The sequence below is a fragment of the Haemorhous mexicanus genome, chromosome 13, assembly GCF_027477595.1.
Source record: "Haemorhous mexicanus isolate bHaeMex1 chromosome 13, bHaeMex1.pri, whole genome shotgun sequence".
NCBI lineage: Eukaryota > Metazoa > Chordata > Aves > Passeriformes > Fringillidae > Haemorhous > Haemorhous mexicanus.
Window position 1 is genome coordinate 21818167 of NC_082353.1, and position 25463 is coordinate 21843629.

At 61.0% G+C, this 25463-nt stretch overlaps 1 protein-coding gene across 1 annotated transcript in view; it reads left to right on the forward strand.

Annotated features, from left to right (window-relative positions):
- The window catches only part of ADAMTS7 (ADAM metallopeptidase with thrombospondin type 1 motif 7), a 41876-nt gene extending 19980 nt beyond the window's left edge, over positions 1-21896 (forward strand). The window contains exons 19-24 of the mRNA XM_059857820.1: positions 1426-3294; positions 6674-6826; positions 7669-7842; positions 8267-8413; positions 13722-13881; positions 19931-21896. Coding sequence (XP_059713803.1) covers positions 1426-3294; positions 6674-6826; positions 7669-7842; positions 8267-8413; positions 13722-13881; positions 19931-20097 — 2670 coding nt within the window. The 3' untranslated portion in view covers positions 20098-21896. The remainder of the gene's footprint in view (positions 1-1425; positions 3295-6673; positions 6827-7668; positions 7843-8266; positions 8414-13721; positions 13882-19930) is intronic.
- The last annotated feature ends 3567 nt before the right edge of the window (positions 21897-25463 follow it).

Consider the following 25463-nt stretch of genomic DNA (forward strand, 5'->3'; position numbering starts at 1 on the left):
AAAGTGTTCAGAGTGAAGACAAATATCAGGAGAGAAAGGGGAGAGCCTGGGAACAGAGCTTGTTGCTAAGGAACAAGTGGAATCAAATGTGAACTGAGGATTTGAAGGCTAGATGAGAGCGAGTTGGAAATATTTTTCTAGGGGCCCACAAAAGCCGCAATTAAGGGCTGAGAAAGATGGATGCAATGATTTAAAGGGAAAATTATGGCTTGTAGGTGGGTCAGAGCTGGGCAGGGCAGCCCCAGCCCTCACTGCTGCCCTCTGTGGTGTTGGCGCCAGTGGATTGGTGAGCCCTGGAGAAAACGTGCTTGGGATTTTGAGGTTCTGTAACTTTTCTGTCTTTTAATTTAAAGGGAGAGCCCTCTTTCTTTTCCACCACCACCATAATTAGGGGGATTGGAGGGGCTGGGAAGCTTCCCAGAGCCGTGGTCCTTCTGTCAGCAGTACCAGCAGGGTGGGGCAGCTTTGTGAGCAGAGCCCAGGCAGGAGCAGCTTGCCCATCTGGCCCTGGGGCACCTGGCCCTGCCAGAGGGGCTCTCTGGGGTCTGCGTGGCCCACAGCTGCTTCACACTGGGACTCAGTGCCTCAGGAGGACCCCGAAGCTCTGCACATGCAGCTTTGTGGAGTTTCCAAAGAAGCTGATGTGGTCAGAAGGCTGGTTTGGTGTTCCTCAGGGGAGCAGCTCCTTGCAGCCCTCTCACAGTGTTGGTGTGTGGTGATGGTTGATTCCAGCTCTGGAAATGCCTGGTGGTGGCCACGTGGCGTTACCAGAGAATCCTGGAATGCTCTGGGGTGGAAGGGACCTTAAAGCTCATCTGGTTCCACCCCCTGCCATGGGCAGGGACACCTTTTACAAGCCTGGGCTGCTCCAAGCCCCAGATGCAGCAGAAAATGCTGCTGTTCTCCTTCCCAGCTTCTCAGTTTCTTTTGTGCTGGCCCATCTCAAAGAGCCCATTATGGGGGGATGGTGTGTCCCCAGCAAAGCTCCTTCCTGACCTTTGCTTTTTCCCTACTCGGACAACACCCATGTTGTTATTCCCTGCTTCAAAGAAGGCTCTTCTAGAAGAAGAGATGCAATTCATGGCAATAGGTCACAGGAAAGGCCTATTAGCTCATCTCACCCCTGCCCTGCCCAGCCTCCATCTCCCGGGAAAAGCCTTTCTGGTGGGGAAGCAGGTCAAGGATCACCCTGAGCAAAGTGCCCACAGCTCCAGCCCTGCTCTGGCACGGTCTCCCATGGGGATTTGGGCAGTGCTGCTCTGCTTGCCAGGGCGAGCAGTACCCCACGGTGGGGCTGGCACAGGAGCTCTCCAGGCCCAGGTGGGTGGTGGGACCTGGCAGAGGGACATGGAGCCCTCACAGAGGGAGCACTGGCACCACTCGTGGCCTTGCCCCACAGACCTGTCCCTCTCTCTTCCCTTCCAGTGCTCAGTGACCTGTGGGAACGGGACCCAGAGGCGCCCAGTGCACTGCAGCAACAGCACTGGGACCCCGTGTGACCCTGCCCAGAGACCCAGCCCCGAGAGGGTTTGCTCCTTGCCACAGTGCCACCAGAAATGGGACAGCACGGACTGGTCTGGCAGCGGCTCCTCCAGCAGGGAGATGTTTAATGAAATCCATTACATCCCCAGCAGCCACCTTCCTAAATTTAACCCCTTAATCCCAAACGTCCCAGAGCCCAACGATGTCAACGTCATCACGGAGGAGGACTTCTCAGCCAGGAAAGGAAATGTCTTTGTTGATGACTTTTACTACGATTATAACTTTATCAACTTCCACGAGGATCTGTCCTACTATCCCTTCACGGAGAAGGAGAGCAAAGGCGAGGAGCCAAAGGCAGAGCTGAGCACTGATGGCACGGAGGGGCCCTGGGAGCTGCCCACCGAAGCCCCGCTCCCCACCGGGCTGGGAGGAGAGAGCCAGGAGCAGCCAGGCCCCGAGGAGGAGCACACTTCTGCCCCTGTGCACGGGCGGGACACAGAACCTGGGGATTTGGCCACGAATGACCTCCTGAGCGTGGTCCCCGAGGGTGTGGGATCAGCCACTCCCCGATACACCACCCCTGGCTTTTTGGGAGAGGAGGAGGAGGAGGAGGATACGGTGCCTGTGCCCCACTCTGAGCACCACCCGCCCACCCAGAGCCCCGTGAGCCACGACTCTGCCAACCACGGCCACCCAGGGCCCTGGGATGAGCTCCACAGAGCTGTGCCCAGCAGGAGCAGCCTTGGGCAGGATGTCCCTGCTCCCTGGGGTCCCCACCCAGCTGATGTGGGCTGGGGCAGTGCCCGGGTGGATGTGTCCCTTGGGCCAGCAGCACGTGGCAGCAGCAGCGAGGGCCGTGTGAGCACACAGGGACATGGCACAGCTGGGTCTGCAGGGAGAGGCCACGGTGACTCCAGGGAAATGGCTCTGGCCACCAGCAGTGACGCTCATGGTGCAGCCCCGCAGCCCACCGAGCAGCACGGGTGGGCAGGGATGCCAGAGGGCATGCTGGACACGTGGGCAGGAGGGCAATCCCATGGCATGGAGAGGGCAGATCTTGCCTTGCCCACCCCGCAGGCCTCGGGCTGGGAGGTGGCAGGGAGTGCTGGCAGCCCCCACCCTGCCGTGAGTCCCCCTCCTGTGGGTGCTGATGGGGCTCCCATGGGACAGGGGGGACACTGGCCAGCGCTCCCCAGCCCCACAGCCCCCACCTCAACCCCCTCGGTGGCCACAACAGCCCCTCCAGTGTCCTTGTCCCCTGCCATGCCCAGGCCAGCCACCCAGCTCACCTCCAGCGGCCTTACCCAGCGGGATGTCCTGGGCCCAGCCATGGCCACAGCCCCAGCTCATGGCCCACCTGCCCACACTGCAGGGCCCCCCCTGGCATGGGGGACAGAGGGGGTGTCCCAGCCCCCGGATCTGGCACCGCCCCGCACCAAGCTGACCTCCCATGGGACCCCACTCAGCATCCCTGCTCCGAGGGACCCCTCACCGTGGGCACCCCCAGGGACATCAACGAGGGACCCCTCACCGTGGGCACCCCCAGGGACATCAACGAGGGACCCCTCACCGTGGGCACCCCCAGGGACATCAACGAGGGACCCCTCACCGTGGGCACCCCCAGGGACACCTGCCTCCAGTGACAGAGGGCAGGAGTTGTCCCAGCCCAGCCCTTTGCCCCCCTTGCTCTGGGAGAAGAGGCTGGAGGAGGAGGAGGAGGAGGAGGAGGAGGAGGAGGAGGCTCTGCTTCCACCATCACCCCCCACAGCAGCCACTGCCAAGCCCAGCTGGGAGGTCGGGAACTGGAGTGAGGTACGTGGTGAGTCCCATTGGAAGTGTGACAGGGCCAGTGTGGATGTGAGACCTGTCCCTGTCCTGGCTGGCTCTGGGACTTTGCTCTTGGCAGCACGGGGTCATTAGTGCTAATTAGGAAGCAAGTGGTAAGTAAATGGCAAAGGCACCCCCAGCCCCAGGTGCTGCCCCATGCTGTGGGCAGCCGTGGCCGTGAGGATCTGCCAGGGAGCAATCCCTGAGCAGGGAGAGGAAGGGTTATTCCCACCCAGAGCAGAAGCAGCTGGAATGGGCTGTGGAGAAGCGTGTTCCTTCCCTTCCCTCCCTGAGCACTGCCTGATGGGGCATTGCTGAGAGGGGAAAGGTCCTCTCCCCACGTCCTCCCACAGCCCCAGTTCACCAGCACCCTCCTTGGCCAGATGCACATCTGGGGTCAGGGTGGGGGCATGGACAGCAGCTCTGTGTGTTGCACAGCTGGGGTCAGGGTGTGGGGCAGGTTTTTGCAGCAGCTCTGTGTGTTGCAGCATTCCCTGTGATGCAGAGCTGGGGTGTTATGGGGTGCACAGCAGCGTTCCCTGTGTTGCAGAGCAGGTGTCAGTGTTTTTGGGGTGCACAGCAGCGTTCCCTGTGTTGCAGAGCAGGTGTCAGTCAGTTTTGGGGTGCACAGCAGCGTTCCCTGTGTTGCAGGGCAGGTGTCAGTCAGTTTTGGGGTGCACAGCAGCGTTCCCTGTGTTGCAGGGCAGGTGTCAGTGTTTTTGGGGTGCACAGCAGCGTTCCCTGTGTTGCAGGGCAGGTATCAGTCAGTTTTGGGGTGCACAGCAGTGTTCCCTGTGTTGCAGAGCAGGTGTCAGTCAGTTTTGGGGTGCACAGCAGCGTTCCCTGTGTTGCAGAGCAGGTGTCAGTGTTTTTGGGGTGCACAGCAGTGTTCCCTGTGTTGCAGAGCAGGTGTCAGTCAGTTTTGGGGTGCACAGCAGTGTTCCCTGTGTTGCAGAGCAGGTGTCAGTCAGTTTTGGGGTGCACAGCAGCGTTCCCTGTGTTGTAGAGCAGGTGTCAGTGTTTTTGGGGTGCACAGCAGTGTTTCCTGTGTTGCAGAGCAGGTGTCAGTGTTTTGGGGTGCACAGCAGTGTTCCCTGTGTTGCAGAGCAGGTGTCAGTGTTTTTGGGGTGCACAGCAGTGTTCCCTGTGTTGCAGAGCAGGTGTCAGTGTTTTTGGGGTGCACAGCAGTGTTCCCTGTGTTGCAGAGCAGGTGTCAGTGTTTTTGGGGTGCACAGCAGTGTTCCCTGTGTTGCAGAGCAGGTGTCAGTCAGTTTTGGGGTGCACAGCAGTGTTCCCTGTGTTGCAGAGCAGGTGTCAGTGTTTTTGGGGTGCACAGCAGCGTTCCCTGTGTTGCAGAGCAGGTGTCAGTGTTTTTGGGGTGCACAGCAGCGTTCCCTGTGTTGCAGAGCAGGTGTCAGTCAGTTTTGGGGTGCACAGCAGTGTTCCCTGTGTTGCAGAGCAGGTGTCAGTGTTTTTGGGGTGCACAGCAGCGTTCCCTGTGTTGCAGAGCAGGTGTCAGTGTTTTTGGGGTGCCCAGCAGCGTTCCCTGTGTTGCAGAGCAGGTGTCAGTGTTTTTGGGGTGCACAGCAGCGTTCCCTGTGTTGCAGAGCAGGTGTCAGTCAGTTTTGGGGTGCACAGCAGTGTTCCCTGTGTTGCAGAGCAGGTGTCAGTGTTTTTGGGGTGCACAGCAGTGTTCCCTGTGTTGCAGAGCAGGTGTCAGTGTTTTTGGGGTGCACAGCAGCGTTCCCTGTGTTGCAGAGCAGGTGTCAGTGTTTTTGGGGTGCACAGCAGCGTTCCCTGTGTTGCAGAGCAGGTGTCAGTGTTTTTGGGGTGCACAGCAGCGTTCCCTGTGTTGCAGAGCAGGTGTCAGTGTTTTTGGGGTGCACAGCAGTGTTCCCTGTGTTGCAGAGCAGGTGTCAGTGTTTTTGGGGTGCACAGCAGTGTTCCCTGTGTTGCAGAGCAGGTGTCAGTCAGTTTTGGGGTGCACAGCAGCGTTCCCTGTGTTGCAGGGCAGGTGTCAGTCAGTTTTGGGGTGCACAGCAGCGTTCCCTGTGTTGCAGAGCAGGTGTCAGTGTTTTTGGGGTGCACAGCAGCGTTCCCTGTGTTGCAGAGCAGGTGTCAGTGTTTTTGGGGTGCACAGCAGCGTTCCCTGTGTTGCAGGGCAGGTGTCAGTGTTTTTGGGGTGCACAGCAGTGTTCCCTGTGTTGCAGAGCAGGTGTCAGTGTTTTTGGGGTGCACAGCAGTGTTCCTTGTGTTGCAGAGCAGGTGTCAGTGTTTTTGGGGTGCACAGCAGCGTTCCCTGTGTTGCAGAGCAGGTGTCAGTGTTTTTGGGGTGCACAGCAGCGTTCCCTGTGTTGCAGAGCAGGTGTCAGTGTTTTTGGGGTGCACAGCAGCGTTCCCTGTGTTGCAGAGCAGGTGTCAGTGTTTTTGGGGTGCACAGCAGTGTTCCCTGTGTTGCAGAGCAGGTGTCAGTGTTTTTGGGGTGCACAGCAGTGTTCCCTGTGTTGCAGAGCAGGTGTCAGTCAGTTTTGGGGTGCACAGCAGCGTTCCCTGTGTTGCAGGGCAGGTGTCAGTCAGTTTTGGGGTGCACAGCAGCGTTCCCTGTGTTGCAGAGCAGGTGTCAGTGTTTTTGGGGTGCACAGCAGCGTTCCCTGTGTTGCAGAGCAGGTGTCAGTGTTTTTGGGGTGCACAGCAGCGTTCCCTGTGTTGCAGGGCAGGTGTCAGTGTTTTTGGGGTGCACAGCAGTGTTCCCTGTGTTGCAGAGCAGGTGTCAGTGTTTTTGGGGTGCACAGCAGTGTTCCTTGTGTTGCAGAGCAGGTGTCAGTGTTTTTGGGGTGCACAGCAGCGTTCCCTGTGTTGCAGAGCAGGTGTCAGTGTTTTTGGGGTGCACAGCAGCGTTCCCTGTGTTGCAGGGCAGGTGTCAGTGTTTTTGGGGTGCACAGCAGTGTTCCTTGTGTTGCAGAGCAGGTGTCAGTGTTTTTGGGGTGCACAGCAGCGTTCCCAGTGTTGCAGAGCAGGTGTCAGTGTTTTTGGGGTGCACAGCAGCGTTCCCTGTGTTGCAGAGCAGGTGTCAGTGTTTTTGGGGTGCACAGCAGCGTTCCCTGTGTTGCAGAGCAGGTGTCAGTCAGTTTTGGGGTGCACAGCAGCGTTCCCTGTGTTGCAGAGCAGGTGTCAGTGTTTTTGGGGTGCACAGCAGTGTTCCTGTGTTGCAGAGCAGGTGTCAGTCACTTTTGGGGTGCACAGCAGCGTTCCCTGTGTTGCAGAGCAGGTGTCAGTCAGTTTTGGGGTGCACAGCAGTGTTCCCTGTGTTGCAGAGCAGGTGTCAGTGTTTTTGGGGTGCACAGCAGCGTTCCCTGTGTTGCAGTGCTCGGCCACGTGCGGCCTGGGCGCGGTGTGGCGGCCGGTGCGCTGCAGCAGTGGCACTGACGGTGGCTGTCCCGCGGCCGACAGACCCGTCCCCGCCCGGAGGTGCTCCCTGAGACCCTGCTCGGCCTGGCGTGTGGGCACCTGGAGCAAGGTACGGGCCCTGCGGGGAGGGAGGGCCCCCAAACCCACGGGACAAGCTGTGGGGTCACCCCTACTCTTGGGGAGGGCTCTTGTGGCTCACACGGGTAAAGGTTTGCGCTTGCCACGGGGTTTTAACTATTCACCCCACAGTATTTCCATTTTTCCTGGTCCTGGGCTGGTAAAAAAGTCAGGAATTTGTACAAGCTAAACGAAGTGATTTGCTGAAAAGCCGGTTGGGTGGGGCTGGACAGCCTGGTCTAGCAGGTGTCATCCCATGGCAGGGGCTGGGAACAAGGGGGTCTCTAAGGTCCATTGCAAGCCATTCTGTGGTTCTACGATTTGTCTGGACAATGTTCTGGCCACTCTGCCCTGCCAGGGGCTGTTTGCAGTTGGGTTGGGTGAATTCGGTAGGGTTGGTGGTGGGGAGCAGCCCTCCTTGCTCTGGGTTGTTACTCTTCCTTGGGATCATCGGTTCTTTAAGGCTTAAAGTTCTTGTTCCAGCTGGAAACCAGCTGGTTTCAGAGGGGTGCTAGTGACAGATGAGCTGCACAGACTGTGCTCTGGCTTGGCTTAGAGCGAGAGGGGAAAGCAGCTGGGGTGTCAGCTGAGCCCAGCCCAGGGCAGAGCGTGTCCCTGGGGTCACCTCACATCCCCACAGGGATCCCCCCTGCCCGGCCCTGCTGCCCTTCCCCACCGTGCTGCTGTGTCCCTCCCTGCTGTGGCTCTGTGTCCCTCCCCTGTGGCTCTGTGTCCCTCCCCACGGTGGCTCTGTGTCCCTCCCCGCTGTGGCTCTGTGTCCCTCCCCGCTGTGGCTCTGTGTCCCTCCCCACGGTGGCTCTGTGTCCTCCCCAGTGCTCCAGGAGCTGTGGTGGTGGCACCAAGGTGCGGGACGTTCACTGCGTTGACACCCGGGACCAGCGGCTGCTGCGGCCCTTCCACTGCCAGGCAGGGCTGGCACAGCCCCCGGCACAGCTGCCCTGCCACAGTGCCCCGTGCCTGGACTGGTACACGTCCTCCTGGAGAGAGGTACGGGCTGGCCTGGGCTCTGCTCCTTCCACCCTGCCAGGCAGGGCCACCTGTGCTACCCCAGGTGGCTCCAAGCACCAATGTCCAGCCTGGCCTGGGCACCGCTCGGCCCACCCTGCCATGGCAATGACACCTGTGCTATCCCAGGTGGCTCTGAGCCCTGTGTCCCACTGGCCTGGGACACTGCCAGGGATTCAGGGGTAGCCACAGCTGTGCTGGGAACTCCATCCCAGCTCCTCGCCACCCTCACAATCCCTGCCCAATCTCCCATCCCTCCCTGCCCTCTGGCACTGGGAGCCATTCCCTGTGTCCTGTCCCTCCCTCCCTTGTCCCCAGCCCCTCTCCAGCTCTCCCTGGAGCCCCTTGAGGCCCAGCTGTGTGCAGGGCAGAGGCTCAGCCCTGCCGTGCCGGGTTTGTCCCGCAGTGCTCGGAGCCCTGTGGCGGCGGGGAGCAGGCCCGGCTGGTGACGTGCCCGGAGCCGGGGCGCTGCCAGGAGAGCCTGAGGCCCAACAGCACCCGGCCCTGCAACAGCCAGCCCTGCACCACCTGGGTGGTGGGCTCCTGGGGACAGGTGAGCGGGGCTGAACCCCCCACGGGGACCTGCAGGGAATGGGGAGCCCGGGGTGGCTCTGGGGCTGTCCCTGGCCTGAGCCCCGGGACCTGCAGGGAATGGGGAGCCCGGGGTGGCTCTGGGGCTGTCCCGGGCTGAACCCCCCACGGGGACCTGCAGGGAATGGGGAGCCCGGGGTGACTCTGGTGCTGTCCCAGGCTGAACCCCCCACGGGGACCTGCAGGGAATGGGGAGCCCGGGCTGGCTCTGGGGCTGTCCCAGGATGAGCCCTGGGACCTGCAGGGAATGGGGAGCCCGGGGTGGCTCTGGGGCTGTCCCAGGATGAGCCCTGGGGACCTGCAGGGAATGGGGAGCCCGGGGTGGCTCTGGGGCTGTCCCCAACTGAGCCCGGGGACCTGCAGGGAATGGGGAGCCCGGGGTGGCTCTGGGGCTGTCCCAGGGTGAGCCCTGGGGACCTGCAGGGAATGGGGAGCCCGGGCTGGCTCTGGGGCTGTCCCTGGCCTGAGCCCTGGGGACCTGCAGGGAATGGGGAGCTGGGGGTGGCTCTGGGGCTGTCCCAGGCTGAGCCCTGGGGACCTGCAGGGAATGGGGAGCCCGGGCTGGCTCTGGGGCTGTCCCCAACTGAGCCCGGGGACCTGCAGGGAATGGGGAGCCCGGGCTGGCTCTGGGGCTGTCCCAGGCTGAGCCCTGGGGATCTGCAGGGAATGGGGAGCAGGGGGTGGCTCTGGGGCTGTCCCAGGCTGAGCCCTGGGACCTGCAGGGAATGGGGAGCCCCGGGCTGGCTCTGGGGCTGTCCCAGGATGAGCCCTGGGTCCCTGCAGGGAATGGGGAGCCCGGGGTGGCTCTGGGGCTGTCCCAGGATGAGCCCTGGGGACCTGCAGGGAATGGGGAGCCCGGGCTGGCTCTGGGGCTGTCCCAGGATGAGCCCTGGGGACCTGCAGGGAATGGGGAGCCCGGGGTGGCTCTGGGGCTGTCCCAGGATGAGCCCTGGGACCTGCAGGGAATGGGGAGCCCGGGCTGGCTCTGGGGCTGTCCCAGGATGAGCCCTGGGACCTGCAGGGAATGGGGAGCCCGGGCTGGCTCTGGGGCTGTCCCAGGCTGAGCCCTGGGACCTGCAGGGAATGGGGAGCTGGGGGTGGCTCTGGGGCTGTCCCAGGCTGAGCCCTGGGACCTGCAGGGAATGGGGAGCCCGGGGTGGCTCTGGGGCTGTCCCAGGCTGAGCCCCGGGGACCTGCAGGGAATGGGGAGCCCCGGGGTGGCTCTGGGGCTGTCCCAGGATGAGCCCTGGGACCTGCAGGGAATGGGGAGCCCCGGGGTGGCTCTGGGGCTGTCCCAGGCTGAGCTCTGGGGACCTGCAGGGAATGGGGAGCCCGGGGTGGCTCTGGGGCTGTCCCAGGCTGAGCCCTGGGGACCTGCAGGGAATGGGGAGCCCGGGCTGGCTCTGGGGCTGTCCCAGGCTGAGCCCTGGGGACCTGCAGGGAATGGGGAGCCCGGGGTGGCTCTGGGGCTGTCCCCAGCTGAGCCCTGGGGACCTGCAGGGAATGGGGAGCCCGGGGTGGCTCTGGGGCTGTCCCAGGATGAGCCCTGGGACCTGCAGGGAATGGGGAGCCCGGGGTGGCTCTGGGGCTGTCCCTGGCCTGAGCCCTGGGACCTGCAGGGAATGGGGAGCCCGGGGTGGCTCTGGGGCTGTCCCAGGATGAGCTCTGGGGACCTGCAGGGAATGGGGAGCCCGGGGTGGCTCTGGGGCTGTCCCAGGCTGAGCCCTGGGGACCTGCAGGGAATGGGGAGCCCCGGGGTGGCTCTGGGGCTGTCCCAGGATGAGCCCTGGGACCTGCAGGGAATGGGGAGCCCCGGGGTGGCTCTGGGGCTGTCCCAGGCTGAGCTCTGGGGACCTGCAGGGAATGGGGAGCCCGGGCTGGCTCTGGGGCTGTCCCAGGCTGAGCCTTGGGGACCTGCAGGGAATGGGGAGCCCGGGGTGGCTCTGGGGCTGTCCCAGGATGAGCCCCGGGGACCTGCAGGGAATGGGGAGCCCGGGCTGGCTCTGGGGCTGTCCCAGAGTGAGCCCCGGGGACCTGCAGGGAATGGGGAGCCCGGGCTGGCTCTGGGGCTGTCCCTGGCCTGAGCCCTGGGACCTGCAGGGAATGGGGAGCCCGGGGTGGCTCTGGGGCTGTCCCAGGCTGAGCCCCGGGGACCTGCAGGGAATGGGGAGCCCGGGGTGGCTCTGGGGCTGTCCCTGGCCTGAGCCTCAGGGACCTGCAGGGAATGGGGAGCCCGGGGTGGCTCTGGGGCTGTCCCAGGATGAGCCCTGGGGACCTGCAGGGAATGGGGAGCCCGGGGTGGCTCTGGGGCTGTCCCAGGCTGAGCCCTGGGACCTGCAGGGAATGGGGAGCCCGGGCTGGCTCTGGGGCTGTCCCAGAGTGAGCCCCGGGGACCTGCAGGGAATGGGGAGCCCGGGCTGGCTCTGGGGCTGTCCCTGGCCTGAGCCCTGGGACCTGCAGGGAATGGGGAGCCCGGGGTGGCTCTGGGGCTGTCCCAGGATGAGCCCTGGGACCTGCAGGGAATGGGGAGCCCGGGGTGGCTCTGGGGCTGTCCCCAACTGAGCCCTGGGACCTGCAGGGAATGGGGAGCCCGGGGTGGCTCTGGGGCTGTCCCAGGCTGAGCCCTGGGGACCTGCAGGGAATGGGGAGCCCGGGCTGGCTCTGGGGCTGTCCCCGGCTGAGCCTTGGGACCTGCAGGGAATGGGGAGCCCGGGGTGGCTCTGGGGCTGTCCCAGGATGAGCCCTGGGGACCTGCAGGGAATGGGGAGCCCGGGCTGGCTCTGGGGCTGTCCCCGGCTGAGCCCCCCACGGGGACCTGCAGGGAATGGGGAGCCCGGGGTGGCTCTGGGGCCGTCCCTGGCCTGAGCCCTGGGGACCTGCAGGGAATGGGGAGCCCGGGGTGGCTCTGGGGCTGTCCCAGGGTGAGCCCTGGGACCTGCAGGGAATGGGGAGCCCGGGGTGGCTCTGGGGCTGTCCCAGGCTGAGCCCTGGGACCTGCAGGGAATGGGGAGCCCGGGGTGGCTCTGGGGCTGTCCCAGGCTGAGCCCCGGGGACCTGCAGGGAATGGGGAGCCCGGGCTGGCTCTGGGGCTGTCCCAGGCTGAGCCCTGGGACCTGCAGGGAATGGGGAGCCCGGGCTGGCTCTGGGGCTGTCCCTGGCCTGAGCCCTGGGACCTGCAGGGAATGGGGAGCCCGGGGTGGCTCTGGGGCTGTCCCAGGATGAGCCCTGGGACCTGCAGGGAATGGGGAGCTGGGGGTGGCTCTGGGGCTGTCCCAGGCTGAGCCCTGGGACCTGCAGGGAATGGCAAGCCCGGGCTGGCTCTGGGGCTGTCCCTGGGTGAGCCCCGGGGACCTGCAGGGAATGGGGAGCCCGGGGTGGCTCTGGGGCTGTCCCCAACTGAGCCCTGGGGACCTGCAGGGAATGGGGAGCCCGGGGTGGCTCTGGGGCTGTCCCAGGCTGAGCCCTGGGGACCTGCAGGGAATGGGGAGCCCGGGGTGGCTCTGGGGCTGTCCCCGGCTGAGCCTTGGGACCTGCAGGGAATGGGGAGCCCGGGGTGGCTCTGGGGCTGTCCCAGGATTAGCCCGGGGACCTGCAGGGAATGGGGAGCCCGGGGTGGCTCTGGGGCTGTCCCAGGATGAGCCCTGGGGACCTGCAGGGAATGGGGAGCCCGGGGTGGCTCTGGGGCTGTCCCAGGCTGAGCCCTGGGGACCTGCAGGGAATGGGGAGCCCGGGGTGGCTCTGGGGCTGTCCCAGGCTGAGCCCTGGGACCTGCAGGGAATGGGGAGCCCGGGGTGGCTCTGGGGCTGTCCCCAGCTGAGCCCTGGAGACCTGCAGGGAATGGGGAGCCCGGGCTGGCTCTGGGGCTGTCCCAGGATGAGCCCTGGGACCTGCAGGGAATGGGGAGCCCGGGCTGGCTCTGGGGCTGTCCCTGGCCTGAGCCCTGGGACCTGCAGGGAATGGGGAGCCTGGGGTGGCTCTGGGGCTGTCCCAGGCTGAGCCCTGGGGACCTGCAGGGAATGGGGAGCCCGGGGTAGCTCTGGGGCTGTCCCTGGCCTGAGCCCCGGGACCTGCAGGGAATGGGGAGCCCGGGCTGGCTCTGGGGCTGTCCCAGGCTGAGCCTTGGGACCTGCAGGGAATGGGGAGCCCGGGGTAGCTCTGGGGCTGTCCCTGGCCTGAGCCCCGGGACCTGCAGGGAATGGGGAGCCCGGGGTGGCTCTGGGGCTGTCCCAGGCTGAGCCTTGGGACCTGCAGGGAATGGGGAGCCTGGGGTGGCTCTGGGGCTGTCCCAGGCTGAGCCCTGGGGACCTGCAGGGAATGGGGAGCCCGGGGTGGCTCTGGGGCTGTCCCCAACTGAGCCCTGGGACCTGCAGGGAATGGGGAGCCCGGGGTGGCTCTGGGGCTGTCCCTGGCCTGAGCCCTGGGGACCTGCAGGGAATGGGGAGCCGGGGGTGGCTCTGGGGCTGTCCCCAACTGAGCCCTGGGGACCTGCAGGGAATGGGGAGCCCGGGGTGGCTCTGGGGCTGTCCCCAACTGAGCCCTGGGGACCTGCAGGGAATGGGGAGCTGGGGGTGGCTCTGGGGCTGTCCCAGGCTGAGCCCTGGGGACCTGCAGGGAATGGGGAGCCCGGGCTGGCTCTGGGGCTGTCCCAGGCTGAGCCCCGGGGACCTGCAGGGAATGGGGAGCCCGGGCTGGCTCTGGGGCTGTCCCAGGCTGAGCCCTGGGACCTGCAGGGAATGGGGAGCCCGGGCTGGCTCTGGGGCTGTCCTAGGCTGAGCCCTGGGACCTGCAGGGAATGGGGAGCCCGGGCTGGCTCTGGGGCTGTCCCAGGCTGAGCCCTGGGACCTGCAGGGAATGGGGAGCCCGGGCTGGCTCTGGGGCTGTCCCAGGATTAGCCCTGGGACCTGCAGGGAATGGGGAGCTGGGGGTGGCTCTGGGGCTGTCCCAGGCTGAGCCCTGGGACCTGCAGGGAATGGGGAGCCCGGGCTGGCTCTGGGGCTGTCCCCAGCTGAGCCCTGGAGACCTGCAGGGAATGGGGAGCCCGGGGTGGCTCTGGGGCTGTCCCCAGCTGAGCCCCCCACGGGGACCTGCAGGGAATGGGGAGCTGGGGGTGGCTCTGGGGCTGTCCCAGGCTGAGCCCCGGGGACCTGCAGGGAATGGGGAGCCCCGGGGTGGCTCTGGGGCTGTCCCAGGATGAGCTCTGGGACCTGCAGGGAATGGGGAGCCTGGGGTGGCTCTGGGGCTGTCCCAGGCTGAGCTCTGGGTCCCTGCAGTGCTCGGCTCCCTGCGGAGGGGGCATCCAGCAGCGCCAGGTGAAGTGCATCGACACCAGGACCGGGGTGGCCGAGGAGGACAGCAGCCTGTGTGACCACGAGCCGTGGCCAGAGAGCACCCAGAAGTGCAACCCCCAGGAGTGCGACAGCTCCGAGCCAGGTGAGCAGCTGGCAGAACCAGGCTGGGGAATGGTGTGGAAGGTCTGGGGAGATGGAGGGAGCAGTTCTTACACGGGCTGTGTAAGGCTGACTTGATGATTCAGTGGGAATGTTGTAACTGTCTGTAAACGTCCAGAGCATGTGTCCCTCAAGGGGCCAAGCAGGGTTTTGCTGGCACGGATGTGAGCTGGGATGTGCTTGTTGGGGTCAGCAGTGTCACCCAGCACAGGGACACTCCAGGGACCCCGTGGGGTGAAGGAACACATCCAGAGGCCACCGGGCATTCAGGAAAAGGAAGGCACAGGGGAATAGCCAGTGATGGAGCTTTCAGGAAGCTGTTCAGTGGTAAAGTCCCAGAGCACAAGACTTGTGCAACGGGCTGGGCCCAGCATGAGAAAATGGAATAAAGGAGCAGTTCTCCAGCATCTTCAGGTGTGTCTGAGTAGGTGCTCCAGGGAGCCAGCCCCATTTCAACCTGTTTGTCATTTACCTGCCCCAGCTGCAGCCACAGTGCTTGGCCACACCACAGGCACTCGCTTGGCCTCTTCTCCCTCTTCCACTCACAGAGATACATCCCAAGCACCAGGCAGTTCCCTGGGAGACAGAAATCTGGGCACTGCAAGGGTTAACAGCACTTACAGAAAAGCAGTATAATGAGGGATTAGATGTCACTGATATCTTGTGTCAGTCACTTACCAGCCTTATCTCTTTAATGTGTCTGTGCAAAAGAAAAGCTCTTTGGCTGCCCAGAAGGTATTGTTGGACCTCCAGGGGGTTTGCTGGCCCAAGGGAGGGCTGAGAGGTAGGGCAGCAGTAGCTGGTGCCTGGGGTGGAGCAGTCAGATCCACGGCTGCTCCACACATCCCTGAGGTCCCCTCTGCAGCCTGGACACCCATTCCAGCCTTCCAGCTCTGTTTGTTTATCCCATGCCCAATGGGATGTGTTCCTCCCAACACCAGTTCCAGAGCAGGCAGGAGCGCTGGCTTTGGTGAACTGGGATTTGGGCACTGGCCCTGTTGGCCATCAGGATGTTTTTAGCCACAAATCTGCTCCTTTTCTGGAGCATTTGCAGGGCCATGGGGCACTCCAGCATTTAGGAAATGATGAGTCAGCCCTGCTCAAGACACGATGTGCGGTTCCGGCTGTTTTGGTCAGGGGAAAATTTCCGTGCCAGGCTTGGTGATGAGAGCTGTGGAGCCAAGGCTGGACCAGAATTACCACTGAGATGTGTAGGAAGCACACAAATAAATGGTGAAATCCTGGATCAAAAATGACATAAATGCTCTGGCTGCAGCCCAGGGCAGGAAACGCCTCTTGGAAATGCAAACGTTTCCAGCCAAAGCATGAAGGGGAACAAAACTTTCACATGGCAGGAAATCCCAGATGTGTAAATGCACAGGCAAAGGCTCCCAGAAAGATATAAATGTTACTCCAGCCCTTTCCTGTGCTTTAGGGGATCTTTACTGCACAGGATGGGCTCAGGCTGGAGCAATCTGTGTTTTTGTGAGGAGCACAAGGAGCCTCTCCCTCCTCTGGCACGAGGTGCTCCAGCACCAGCAGAACCAGGGCTGGCTCTGTGACTGGTCATGTCCTCACTGGACACAAAAGTGCCAATAACCCCAGTAGGGTTTAAATGTTCAAACCATTATCAGATGGATTTGGAGCAGAGATGGAAGAGATGAAGCACAAACAAACATCTCACAGCAGTCGGCTGCTCAATTAAAGGAGGTCGGGATTAATTAGAACCAGAGTTCTGAGCTGTTGCCAGGTTATAAATTAATTGAAGATTCCCCCAAGGTTATTTTTGAATGTGGCTGTTGCCTTACAGCTGCAGCCAGCTGTGAGGGTGTCCTTAGATGGCTCCCGGGAGCTCCAGAGCCGTGGGCACCCCAGTGCCTCCGTGTGATGCTCCAGAGGCTGGGGACATTTGTCTGGGAATTGTTTATGGTGTCGTGGAAAGGAGCTGAGCCCCAGGTCAGCATGGGGGCCTGGAGAAGCCTGCAGCAGTTTATCCAGCAGATCAGACAGATTCAAACCAGACAAGTGGGAGTTGCTGTGTACTGGAGGAGGAATCAGGGTGAATGGAGCTGGTCACTCAGCTGGTCACTGCAGGGTGGTGGCTGTGCTGGACAGGGTGGAATGGAGCTGGTCACTCAGCTGGTCACTGCAGGGTGGTGGCTGTGCTGGACAGGGTGGAATGGAGCTGGTCACTCAGCTGGTCACTGCAGGGTGGTGGCTGTGCTGGACACGGCAGATCCTGGTGGTGGTGACACATCCCTGCCCAGGCCAGAGCAGGGCAGCCCTGGGTGCTCATCGTGGTCGTGCCATGGAATGAAGCAGTTTTCTCCTGCCCATTTCCCCAGATCTGATACCAGGGAGGTCTCTGAGCTCCCCAAAGCTGCCCCAGGCAGGTGCCAGGCAGGTGATGGTGCCAGTTCTTGGCTCCAGCACAAACACAGCTGTTCCACAGGTGTCTCAGCTTGGAGTTCCAAAGGGATGAGGTGCAGGCTCCACTGGCTGAAGGACAAGTGTGTATCCAGCTCCTCTGGGAGTGAGGTGGAGCCCAGCTACGTGTTCTGGGAGCAGCAGTGCCTGGGGGCCAAGGAGTGAGGGCTCTGCTCACACGGGGTCAGTCCCTGACACCATCTCTGTCCCACTGCTGCTGTTTGCCAGCTCCTTATCCAGGGCTGGCTGTATTTCAATTAATTGGCAATTAAACGTGGTGCTCCTGCTCGCTCTGAGCAAGGAAATGAAATTGTCCATGGTTCTGCAAGTCACAGAGTTCATCCACAAGGGATCCATGTGGGAAATAATTGCAGCAAATCCCAATTTTCTCTGTCATTTGAGCGTGTAAGTCCCTATCCAAATGGTGAGGCCAGGAGGTGCTGCTGAGTGAGGCATGGAGAGCAATTAATTAACTGCTAATTAGCAGCAGGAGCCAGTGGGAAAGGGATGCTGCAGAAAGGACTCCCTGTTTTGATAAAATGTAGGAGAAAGATGTTGCCTGCAGCAGGGCTGACACCTGAAAACAGCTCAGAAAACTGGGTTTCTCCCAGTTTTCCCAGCTGTGGCCATGTCAGTGGGGATGCACCCCATGTACCCTATGGATCCCCTCCATCCCATCATGCTGACCAGACACCACAGGGAGGCACCTCAGCCCCAGAGCAGGACCCTGGGATAATTTACGTGTTAAATTCTGCCCTGGCTCCGAGAGCATCCCGAGGGCCAGAGGTCAGCAGCCTAATTCCCTGGATTTGCTAGCTCAGCTCCAAGCTCAACCTTTCCTTGTTTTTACAAAACGTGTTCCAGGAAGTTTGTTTTTCCCAGGAATAGAAGTAAAAGCTTAGGCCTGGCTGGCAGAAGCTTAAATGAAATTTAAAGCGACTTCCACACCGACCTAAAAAAACAGCCCAAAAAAAAGTGGGGGTTTTCAGTCTCTAATGTGCTGACTTAGCCTGGATTTTTAAAGCCCTGCTTTAAGCTATTTCTTTAGCCTAAAATTTGGCACAGACTTATGGAACGTGTTTCCAAATGAAGTGCGAGCATTATAAAAAAAAATGTTAATAGAAAGAAATAGCAGTAAAAGGATTCAGTGAAAATTGGGTGGGTTCTGTAGGTCCCTCTCTGAAGAGCTGACAAATTAAGTGCTTATTACAGCTTCCCTTGCCCAAGACCAAATTCCAGGGAGGAATCACAAGCTCAGCCAAGATTTTCAGACCTGAGGCTGACCCTGCATGCATCCACCCTGAGACTGCAGCAGGATCTGGGAGAGTGATGGGAACTCAACCCCTCTGCGACTCCCACTGGCTGCACGGAGTTCAGGGAGCGTTAGGAACGCTCCCAGGCCTGGGGTGGGATTGTGGGGGCGTCCTGTGCAGGGCCAGGACTCGGGCTGGATGGTCCCTGTGGGTCCCTTCCAAGTTGGATATTTTATCATCCATGAGGTCATTTGGCTTTGGACCCCGGGGTGCTGCTGGGGTCTGCTGTAAGGTCAGCAGAGCCTGCAGCCCAGGGTGGTGGCTCTTCTCCCCCATCCCCGAGCCCATCCCTGCTGTTTTGCACAGTGATCCCATCCTGGGTGGCTGAGAAGGTGTTCAGAGAGCAGTGACCCCTGGCAGGGTGGTGCTGCCTGGGCATGGTGCAGGGACAGGAATTTCCTGATGGGCCCAGGGTGCTGACCCGCTGGAGAGGGAGCAGGAAAGAGCTGAACCAGGCCTGGAAAGCAGAGTGAGCCTTCCCAGCTCTTTCCAAGGAAGGCAGGAGGCAGCTTGGTTGTGATCCATAGATAACTTTCTAGGAAGCTGCAAGTGCTGGATGTCCTGAGGGGCTGGGCAGGCTGTGCCCGAGCAGAGCACCCCCCAGCAGTGCCCAGGACATTCCCACCCCTCCGTGGGCACCCAGGCTGATTGCCACTGTCATGGGACAGCCCTGAGGTGTTTTAGGAGCCCTGCTGAGCCATCCCTGTCCTGCAGCAAATGGCAGTACCTGTGCTCCAGTGTCCCAGTGCAGCAGGGCTGGGGCTCAGGGGCTGCCTTGTGGAGCCCCAGGGATGCTCCCAGGGAATACTTACCTGACAGCCCCGTGGAGCACAGCACCAACGAGCACTTCCCTTTTTCCAGTGGCTCCAGTGCTCCCACAGCTGGTCTGGGATGTGCTGCACTCCTGGCCTGGGCTGGGCAGAGATTTCTCATCTGCTCTGCTCACCCAGCAGGGAAAACCCACTGCTGCTGTCCCAGCAGGCAGGGCTGGAGGCAGCCCCCGGCTGAGGTGTGGTGTGAAGCTGGGATCCCCTCCACCCTGCTCTCTCAGCACTGTTGGTCCAGCAGTGCAGTGATAAATTGCTTTTTGGGGGCACAGGGACACTCTGGCCGGGCACAAAGAGCTGCAGCTCAGGAGGCAGGGAGGAAATACCTCAGCTGAAACAGAAAGTAAGTTTTAGAGCAGTGTAGTGACCTCCTCTCTGCTGGGCTGGGGGAGGGGGTTGTGACTGAAATCCCAGACTGGGGGAAAAGTCTCTGCTCTGCATCTGCCGGGCTCGGCTGCTCCCGTGGGAATGGGGGCAGCAGCCCTTCCCTCGGCACAGCCTTTGTTCCCAGAGGGGACAGGGCAAGGACCAGTGGTCAGCCAGAGCTCCCCTGGCTCGGTCACAGCCTTGTCCCTGCAGAGGAGTGTCCTGAGAAAGAGAAAATCCCATTGCCCTGCCCCATTTCTGTCCCTGCCCTGCGTGGTCCCAGTGGAGGGTGCCCAGGGAGAAGCAATGGGGGGTGGCCCCAGAGTGCATCAACTCTGCCCTTTTCCAGAGAAAAGCTGTCATCTATTTTAGTTCCTTGTACAGGAGGTAAAATTGGAATCACAGAATCTTGGATTTTAAGCTTAGTCTTGGTTTTGAGTTGATGTAATTTAAGTGAGTCTGACACCACTGGGTGAGAAGCTGCAGGCTCAGCGAGTCGTGCCTTGTTCTGAGATAGAGAAGGAGGAAATCAAAAATTCAAACAAAGCAGCTCTGTATTCACATAAACCATGTGGATTTGGGGATGGGTCTGTGCTGCTGGACTGAGCCCAGGGGGGGCCTGGGCTGCCACTGGAGCAGCTGTTCCCAAAACAAAACCCGTCCTCAGAGAAGCACCAGAGTTGTTTTGAGGGCTGCAGGACACCTGCAGGAAGTGAACCAGATGATGCAGGTTCTCAAAATAACCAAAACAATTCAAAGAAAATGGAATTCTGGCCTTTCCGCCGCTCTGCTGGCACTGGGTGGGGGCTGGCAGGAGGTGACACTACCGGGGGATTTGTCCCCTGCACCTCAGCTCTGTGCCCTGGGCAGGTGCTTTGGAGCTGCTGGCAGCAGCACAGGTGTGCTTCCTGCTGGGGATGGGCAGTGCCCCAGGTGCAGGAGGGCTCTGCCCTGTCCGTGTCTCCCCAGCCTCTGCCAGCTTCCACAGAGCCCCGCATCAGTTTGGGCTGGAAGGGACTTTAACCATCGTCTCATTTTCACCTGGTGACCGTGGTGACAGCGGCACTGACACCCTCCCGTGCTCCTGCCTCCCCTCCAGGTGTCCCCTGCGAGCGCGACCGCCTGAGCTTCGCCTTCTGCCAGACGCTGCGGCTGCTGGGCCGGTGCCCCCTGCCCACCGTGCGCGCCCAGTGCTGCCGCAGCTGCCAGCAGGGGCTGCCAGCGCCCGGCCACCAGCGCGGCCACCAGCGCCTGTCCCGCAGGTGACAGCACCGTGCCCAGGCTGCCGGGCCCCGCCGCGCTCCGTGCGCCCGGGGCTGCCCGGCTCTGTCACTCGTGCTACTCTAGCGGTGCTCAAACCATGCCCGGGGCTGCCCGGCTCTGTCACTCGTGCTACTCTAGCGGTGCTCAAACCATGCCCGGGGCTGCTGGGGCTGGGCTGCTCCCCACCCACAGTCCAGGGCATGCAGCCGGGGGCACCCTGCCCCGCACCAGAGGGAAAGGGGAACTGAAAGCAGCAATAATTTGGGGAAGACCTCTCAGAAATGCTTATGGTGCTATCATTTGACGTTTGCAGCCTCTCGAAGGTGTTGGCTGGCCAGCACGAACCTTGGTTTTTATTATTATTTTTGTATCTCTGAGGTGAGCATCCAGCATTCCACCGGCTCTGCCGACCCGTTGGGGTAGGGATTTTTTTTTTTTTCCTTTAAGGGACTTGAAGCTGGCAACCCACTCCTGTAATTTTCATTAAAATGTTTACGCACTGAAGCTAAATAGATTTAATTTAAGAAGTGGAGGCAGGGCAGAGGAATAAAGTTTCAGCTTCAGTTGGGGCTGTGCAGGGCTCTGTCTCCCCACTGCTGGCTTCCTCTGCCCAAGCCATTGCTGTGTCCCTCTGGAGCAGAGGGCACCACCAGGGACACCGAGGTTTGGAGTCCACCAGGGCATTCCCTTGCATGCATTTGGGCAGGAGAGGAAAGCTGCCCTGGCAGTGAGTGGCACATCCCCTCCCTCGTGGGCAGCCAAGTGCTCAGTCCCTGGATTTCTGTATGTGTAGCAGTGTAATGCTTGGTTAAGGTGTTTTTCTGTGGCCTTACGGGCTGAACCCTTTTTTCCCTGCATATCTAGATTCTCCTCTGTTAAGGTTAGCTGATTTTTAACTAGAATATCCAATTTACTCTGAGGCACAGCCCCTACTGCCTGCTCCCAGAGCGGTGTGGGAACAAATCCCTCCCTGTCTCGGGGAGGGATTCCTGCCAGGTTGGTCTCTGGAGGAGGGCAGGAGCGTTTAGGTAGGAATTCCTTTCCCTATTACTTTTCAGGCTGTGGAGGGTGCCCAGAAACTGGGGGACCCTGAAGGGCAATCCCCCCTGCATGGGCAGAGTCAGGCTGGAGCCCATCCCGGGCTGCAGAGCTCCAGGTGCAGCTCCCTGGGCTGGCGGGGGCAGCAGCACTCAGCCCGAACTCCTGTGTGTGATTTGTATGTAAAACACAAGCCATGACCTCGCCACTTGTGCTTTATTCCGTTCCAAGGTGGTGTAAAGTTTTTATGGTCCAAGAACCTGTGTCCAGTCCTGGTGTCCTTGTCCCCAGCACCATCTGTCCCACACCAGGATTGCAAAGGGACGACCCTCGTGTTGGGGTCTCATGGCCACAGCTCACAAAGTGTGTTAAATTAAACACTTACTGAAGGAAGCAGGTGGGTTTCACATTTTCTCTTCCCCGTGGGGAATTCCGAAGGTTTTCAGCTAATTGGAGATGGTTCAGGCACTGGCAGCAGGAAGGAAAGATCAGTTTGCATCTGAAAATCATTCCCAGCTGCCCTTTACAACTGGGATTTGTTGATTAAAACATGAGCCGGGTTGATGGGGTAAATCAGTTCTGCAAATCAATTTATTTGTGCACAGGACCTGGTGAGCCCCTCCTGCAGTGCCTCTCCACGTGCAGGGTCCCAGCTGTGGCTGAGGGCACGGGATAATCCTTCCTGGGGACACCAGGACATTTTTAGCCACATAAGAAGCACGGAAACTGCATTATCAGTGACAATAAAACACATCTGGCTTAAATATCTGCAATATTTTCTTTCAGTGAGACACCTCCAGTGAGTGTCTCTGCAAGGAGGCTCTTCACAAGGGCCTGGCGTGACAGGAGAAGGTGGAATGGCTTCCCTCTGACAGAGGGCAGGCTCGGATGGGATGTAGAAATGCCTTTTTTCTTCTTCTAAAGACGCTTTTATTGTCTCAACACAAGCAGGATGTTATTCAGACAGAGCTGCTGCTGGGGCGAAAGGAGGAAAGGGCTCGTGGATCAAAAGATGTTTGAAATAGGATTGTGGAATGGTTTGGGTGAGAAGGGACCATCCAGTTCCTCCCCCTGCCACAGGGTGGGACTGGATGGGCTTTGAGGTCCCTTCCCACCCAAAGCACTCTGTGATTCCATGAGCTTCTGGAAGACTCTCTGAGAGAGCCTTTTGGCTTCAGATCACAAGTCAGACCTTTGTGCCTGCCCTGGTCACCTCCAGACATTTCCACGCTGGGGACAGGAAGGAAGAGGAGCTCGTTGGTTGGGAAGCAGCAGCAGCAGCAGCTGCTGGAGGAGCTTGTTTGTGTCTCAGGCCCTCGGGAACGCTCCGAGCGTTTCTGCAGCCCCGGGAGCCGCCGGCTCTCCCGGCAGAGCACCTGTGGTCACAGCTCTGAGACCTCACCAAGCGCCTCCGTCCAGCCCAGGTGACCTCAGCTGGAGGGTTTTAGTTCCCAAGGAGCCAGAGGGGTCACCAGTCCTTCACCATGGACAGGGAGGGGCACAGTCCCAGCCTGGGCAGGCGAGGAGGCGGCGAAGCCAGAGGGACCAGGAGCGGCTCAGCTCCCGCCTGTCCTTTCTAGATAATAATAAGAAATGGGTTTATTTCCTCTTGTTCTTAAAACCTCCTTGTGCTGCACAGAAAGGCCTCACAGGCACAGCACAGAGGGGCAGCAAAGCCAGGACAGCAAGGGAAGGATTTGAAAAATGTCACTGGTTTATCTTTTTGTTTGGATTTTAATTGGCAGGTGATCCCTGCCAGCTGCTCCGGGAGGGAACGGCCCTCACCCACCCACCCACCTCGGGGTGCTGCACCCCAGCCACTGCTCCAGCAGCTCATCCCGGGACTGCCCCTTGCACAGGGACATTCCCGGTGGGAAGTAAAGCACAGAAAAGGGCAGGAGGGGAGGAAGGGAGGGAAAGGAGCTGCCCCCTCCCCAGCTGGTACCAGGGCACGGTGTGTTTGCTCACCCGGAGCAATCATTTGCTTGGGAAATTGAGTAAAGCTGTTCCACATGTGCTATGGGAGGGCAGGGCTGCCACCAACCCACAGCCCCCGGCCCCTGCCCCGCTCCGAGGGAAGGCTCAGCCGGGTGTAAACATTTAGAAATAGCCGTGCGATAAAAATAGCTCTGTCTGTACGCGCGACTGCTCCGCTGCCACCTGCGGTGAGTAAGTTACACCCCGAGTAAAGTGTGCGCAAACCCGAGCGCTCTGCCCAGCCCTGGGGCAGGGGAGCAGCCCCCGGCCCTCTTCCTCCTCCAGCCGGGAGCTCCGGGATGGAAACGGGATTTCAGCCCTGGAAAGGCAGCTGGAATCCAGAGGCTGCTGGAAGTCGCTCGGCCTGTCGGGGCTCTGGCAAAGGGGCAGCAGGATGGCGCTGGCTCTGCCTGGGGGCACCGGGCTGGGGAATGTCCCTGCTGGGCTGGGGCTTGAGCCGAGGCAGAGCTCAGCCCGGGCTCGGGGCGCTCCCTCCTGCCTGGAGGGCGATCCGCTGGGAGGGAAGGTGCCCGCCAGCAGCTGAGCTCCCCCAGCCCCGAGTTTTGGGGGTTTGCTGAGCTCTCCGCTCCTCCCCGTCCCTCCCGGGCTGCTCTGAGCCCCTGCAGAGGGGTGACCCCAGGAGCGCAGCCTCCTGCCGGGCTACCTGCACGGAGCCCGGCCCTTCAGCTCCGAGAGTGTCCCCAGCTCAGTGATCCACCCCGGGAAACAGCACCGAGAGGGCAGAGCCTGCACAGCTCAGCTCAGCCCTGGCCGCTGCTCCGCTTCCAGCTGGTCCGTGGCTCCTCCAGCCAACCCCCGGGGGCTCTGCGGCCGCAGGGGCGCTGCTGGTGACGGGCATGGGGCAGCCGGGGGTCCCCGGGCTGGCCCCGGGGCCGGGCGGGTCCCCGGCAGGCTCCTCCCGGCACGGCGGTGCCGTGGGTCGCTGGTGCCCTCTGCAGTTGCTCCTCCCCGCTGTAAATGCAAAGGATTCGTAATCCGAAGGAACAATTTTAGGACTTTTTGCTCCTGGTGAGGGCGGTGGCCCCTGTGTGTCCTCCCGGGTTTGGAGGAACATCCCGAGTTCCTCCCGCACCCCAAATCCTGCCCGATGGGATCCCCCTGGAGCTGTCCCGTCCCCTCCTCGGTGTCTCCTGCTCCCTGGCTCTTCCTCTGTCACCTCAGTGTCCCCAGAGGCCGATGGCAGCAAAGCCTCTGCCCAGCCCGGTCCGCGGGGCAGCCGCGGCGGGGATGGACAAGGATCCCGAGCCCAGTTAAACTGGAAAGGCTGGGAAGTGCAGCAGCTCCTGGGAGTCACCCCCCAGTGCCCCAGCAATGCTCCACTGCCCGAGGAGCTGGGAACATTCCTGCTTCCAGAGGCCTGGGCTTGGGATCTGGCCCATTTCCCCAAACTGTTGCTCCGGAGAAGAACTTTTAACCTTTTGTGCCCCAGCACAAAGCCCTCAGGGCTGAGGACCCCAGGGCACTGCAGGAACCAGGAGAGTCACCTTATTGTCACCAGAGCATCCCATTCCCTGTCCTCCGAGCTTTTGTCAGAGCTGGCAGTGCAGTTTGGGTGGTGGCACCGAGCTGTGCAGGGGCACGCAGAGCCCCCAGGAGCCCCCCCAGGAGAGGAGCTGCTATCTCCTGGCCCCAGGATCCACAGAACCGCCGTGCTGGCAGAGATATCTGCATTCTGAAAAGAAAATATCAATCCCCCTGCTGGAGGGCAAAAAAAAGAGAGCAAATTCCAGGAAAGAAGCCAGTAGATAGTGGCAGCTCAGGGTTCTGGAGGATTTGGTCCATCCCTGCAGGATGACATGCTTGGGCCCCTTCCCAGCCATGGGGTGGGACACAGGACGTGTCCCCTGTGCTGGCACGTGAGGCACATCTGTCCGTGGGGCTGCAAGAGTTTGAAATTTAACTGAAATTTAATTGAAGCTGAGCAACTGGAGTTTAGAAGTGTTTTTTCACACCTGCACGAACCTGTGGGAAAAAGGAGATTGTTCTCCTCCCCCTCTAATTAATTTTTTCAGCTGATTGGGCACTTGAGGGGAGGGGCCTTGCAGTGCCATGGAGCAGTTCACTGGTTTGCCAAGGGGAACATTCCCTGTTGATAATGCTGAGTCCACTCCATGCTTCCATGCCCTCAGGGAAGCTTGATGGGGTTTATTAAAACTGCCACAAATCCCTGAAATCCCCACAGATGTTTGCTCTGTGCCCCAAGGATCTCTCACTATGGAACAGCCACAAACCAGGGAGCACTCCAGGGAGGAGCAGCTCCCCAAAACCCTCAGGGGCCACGGCAGCAGATCCTGGGCACCTGCCTGGGAGGAGGAACAGGAGGGAACTGCCTG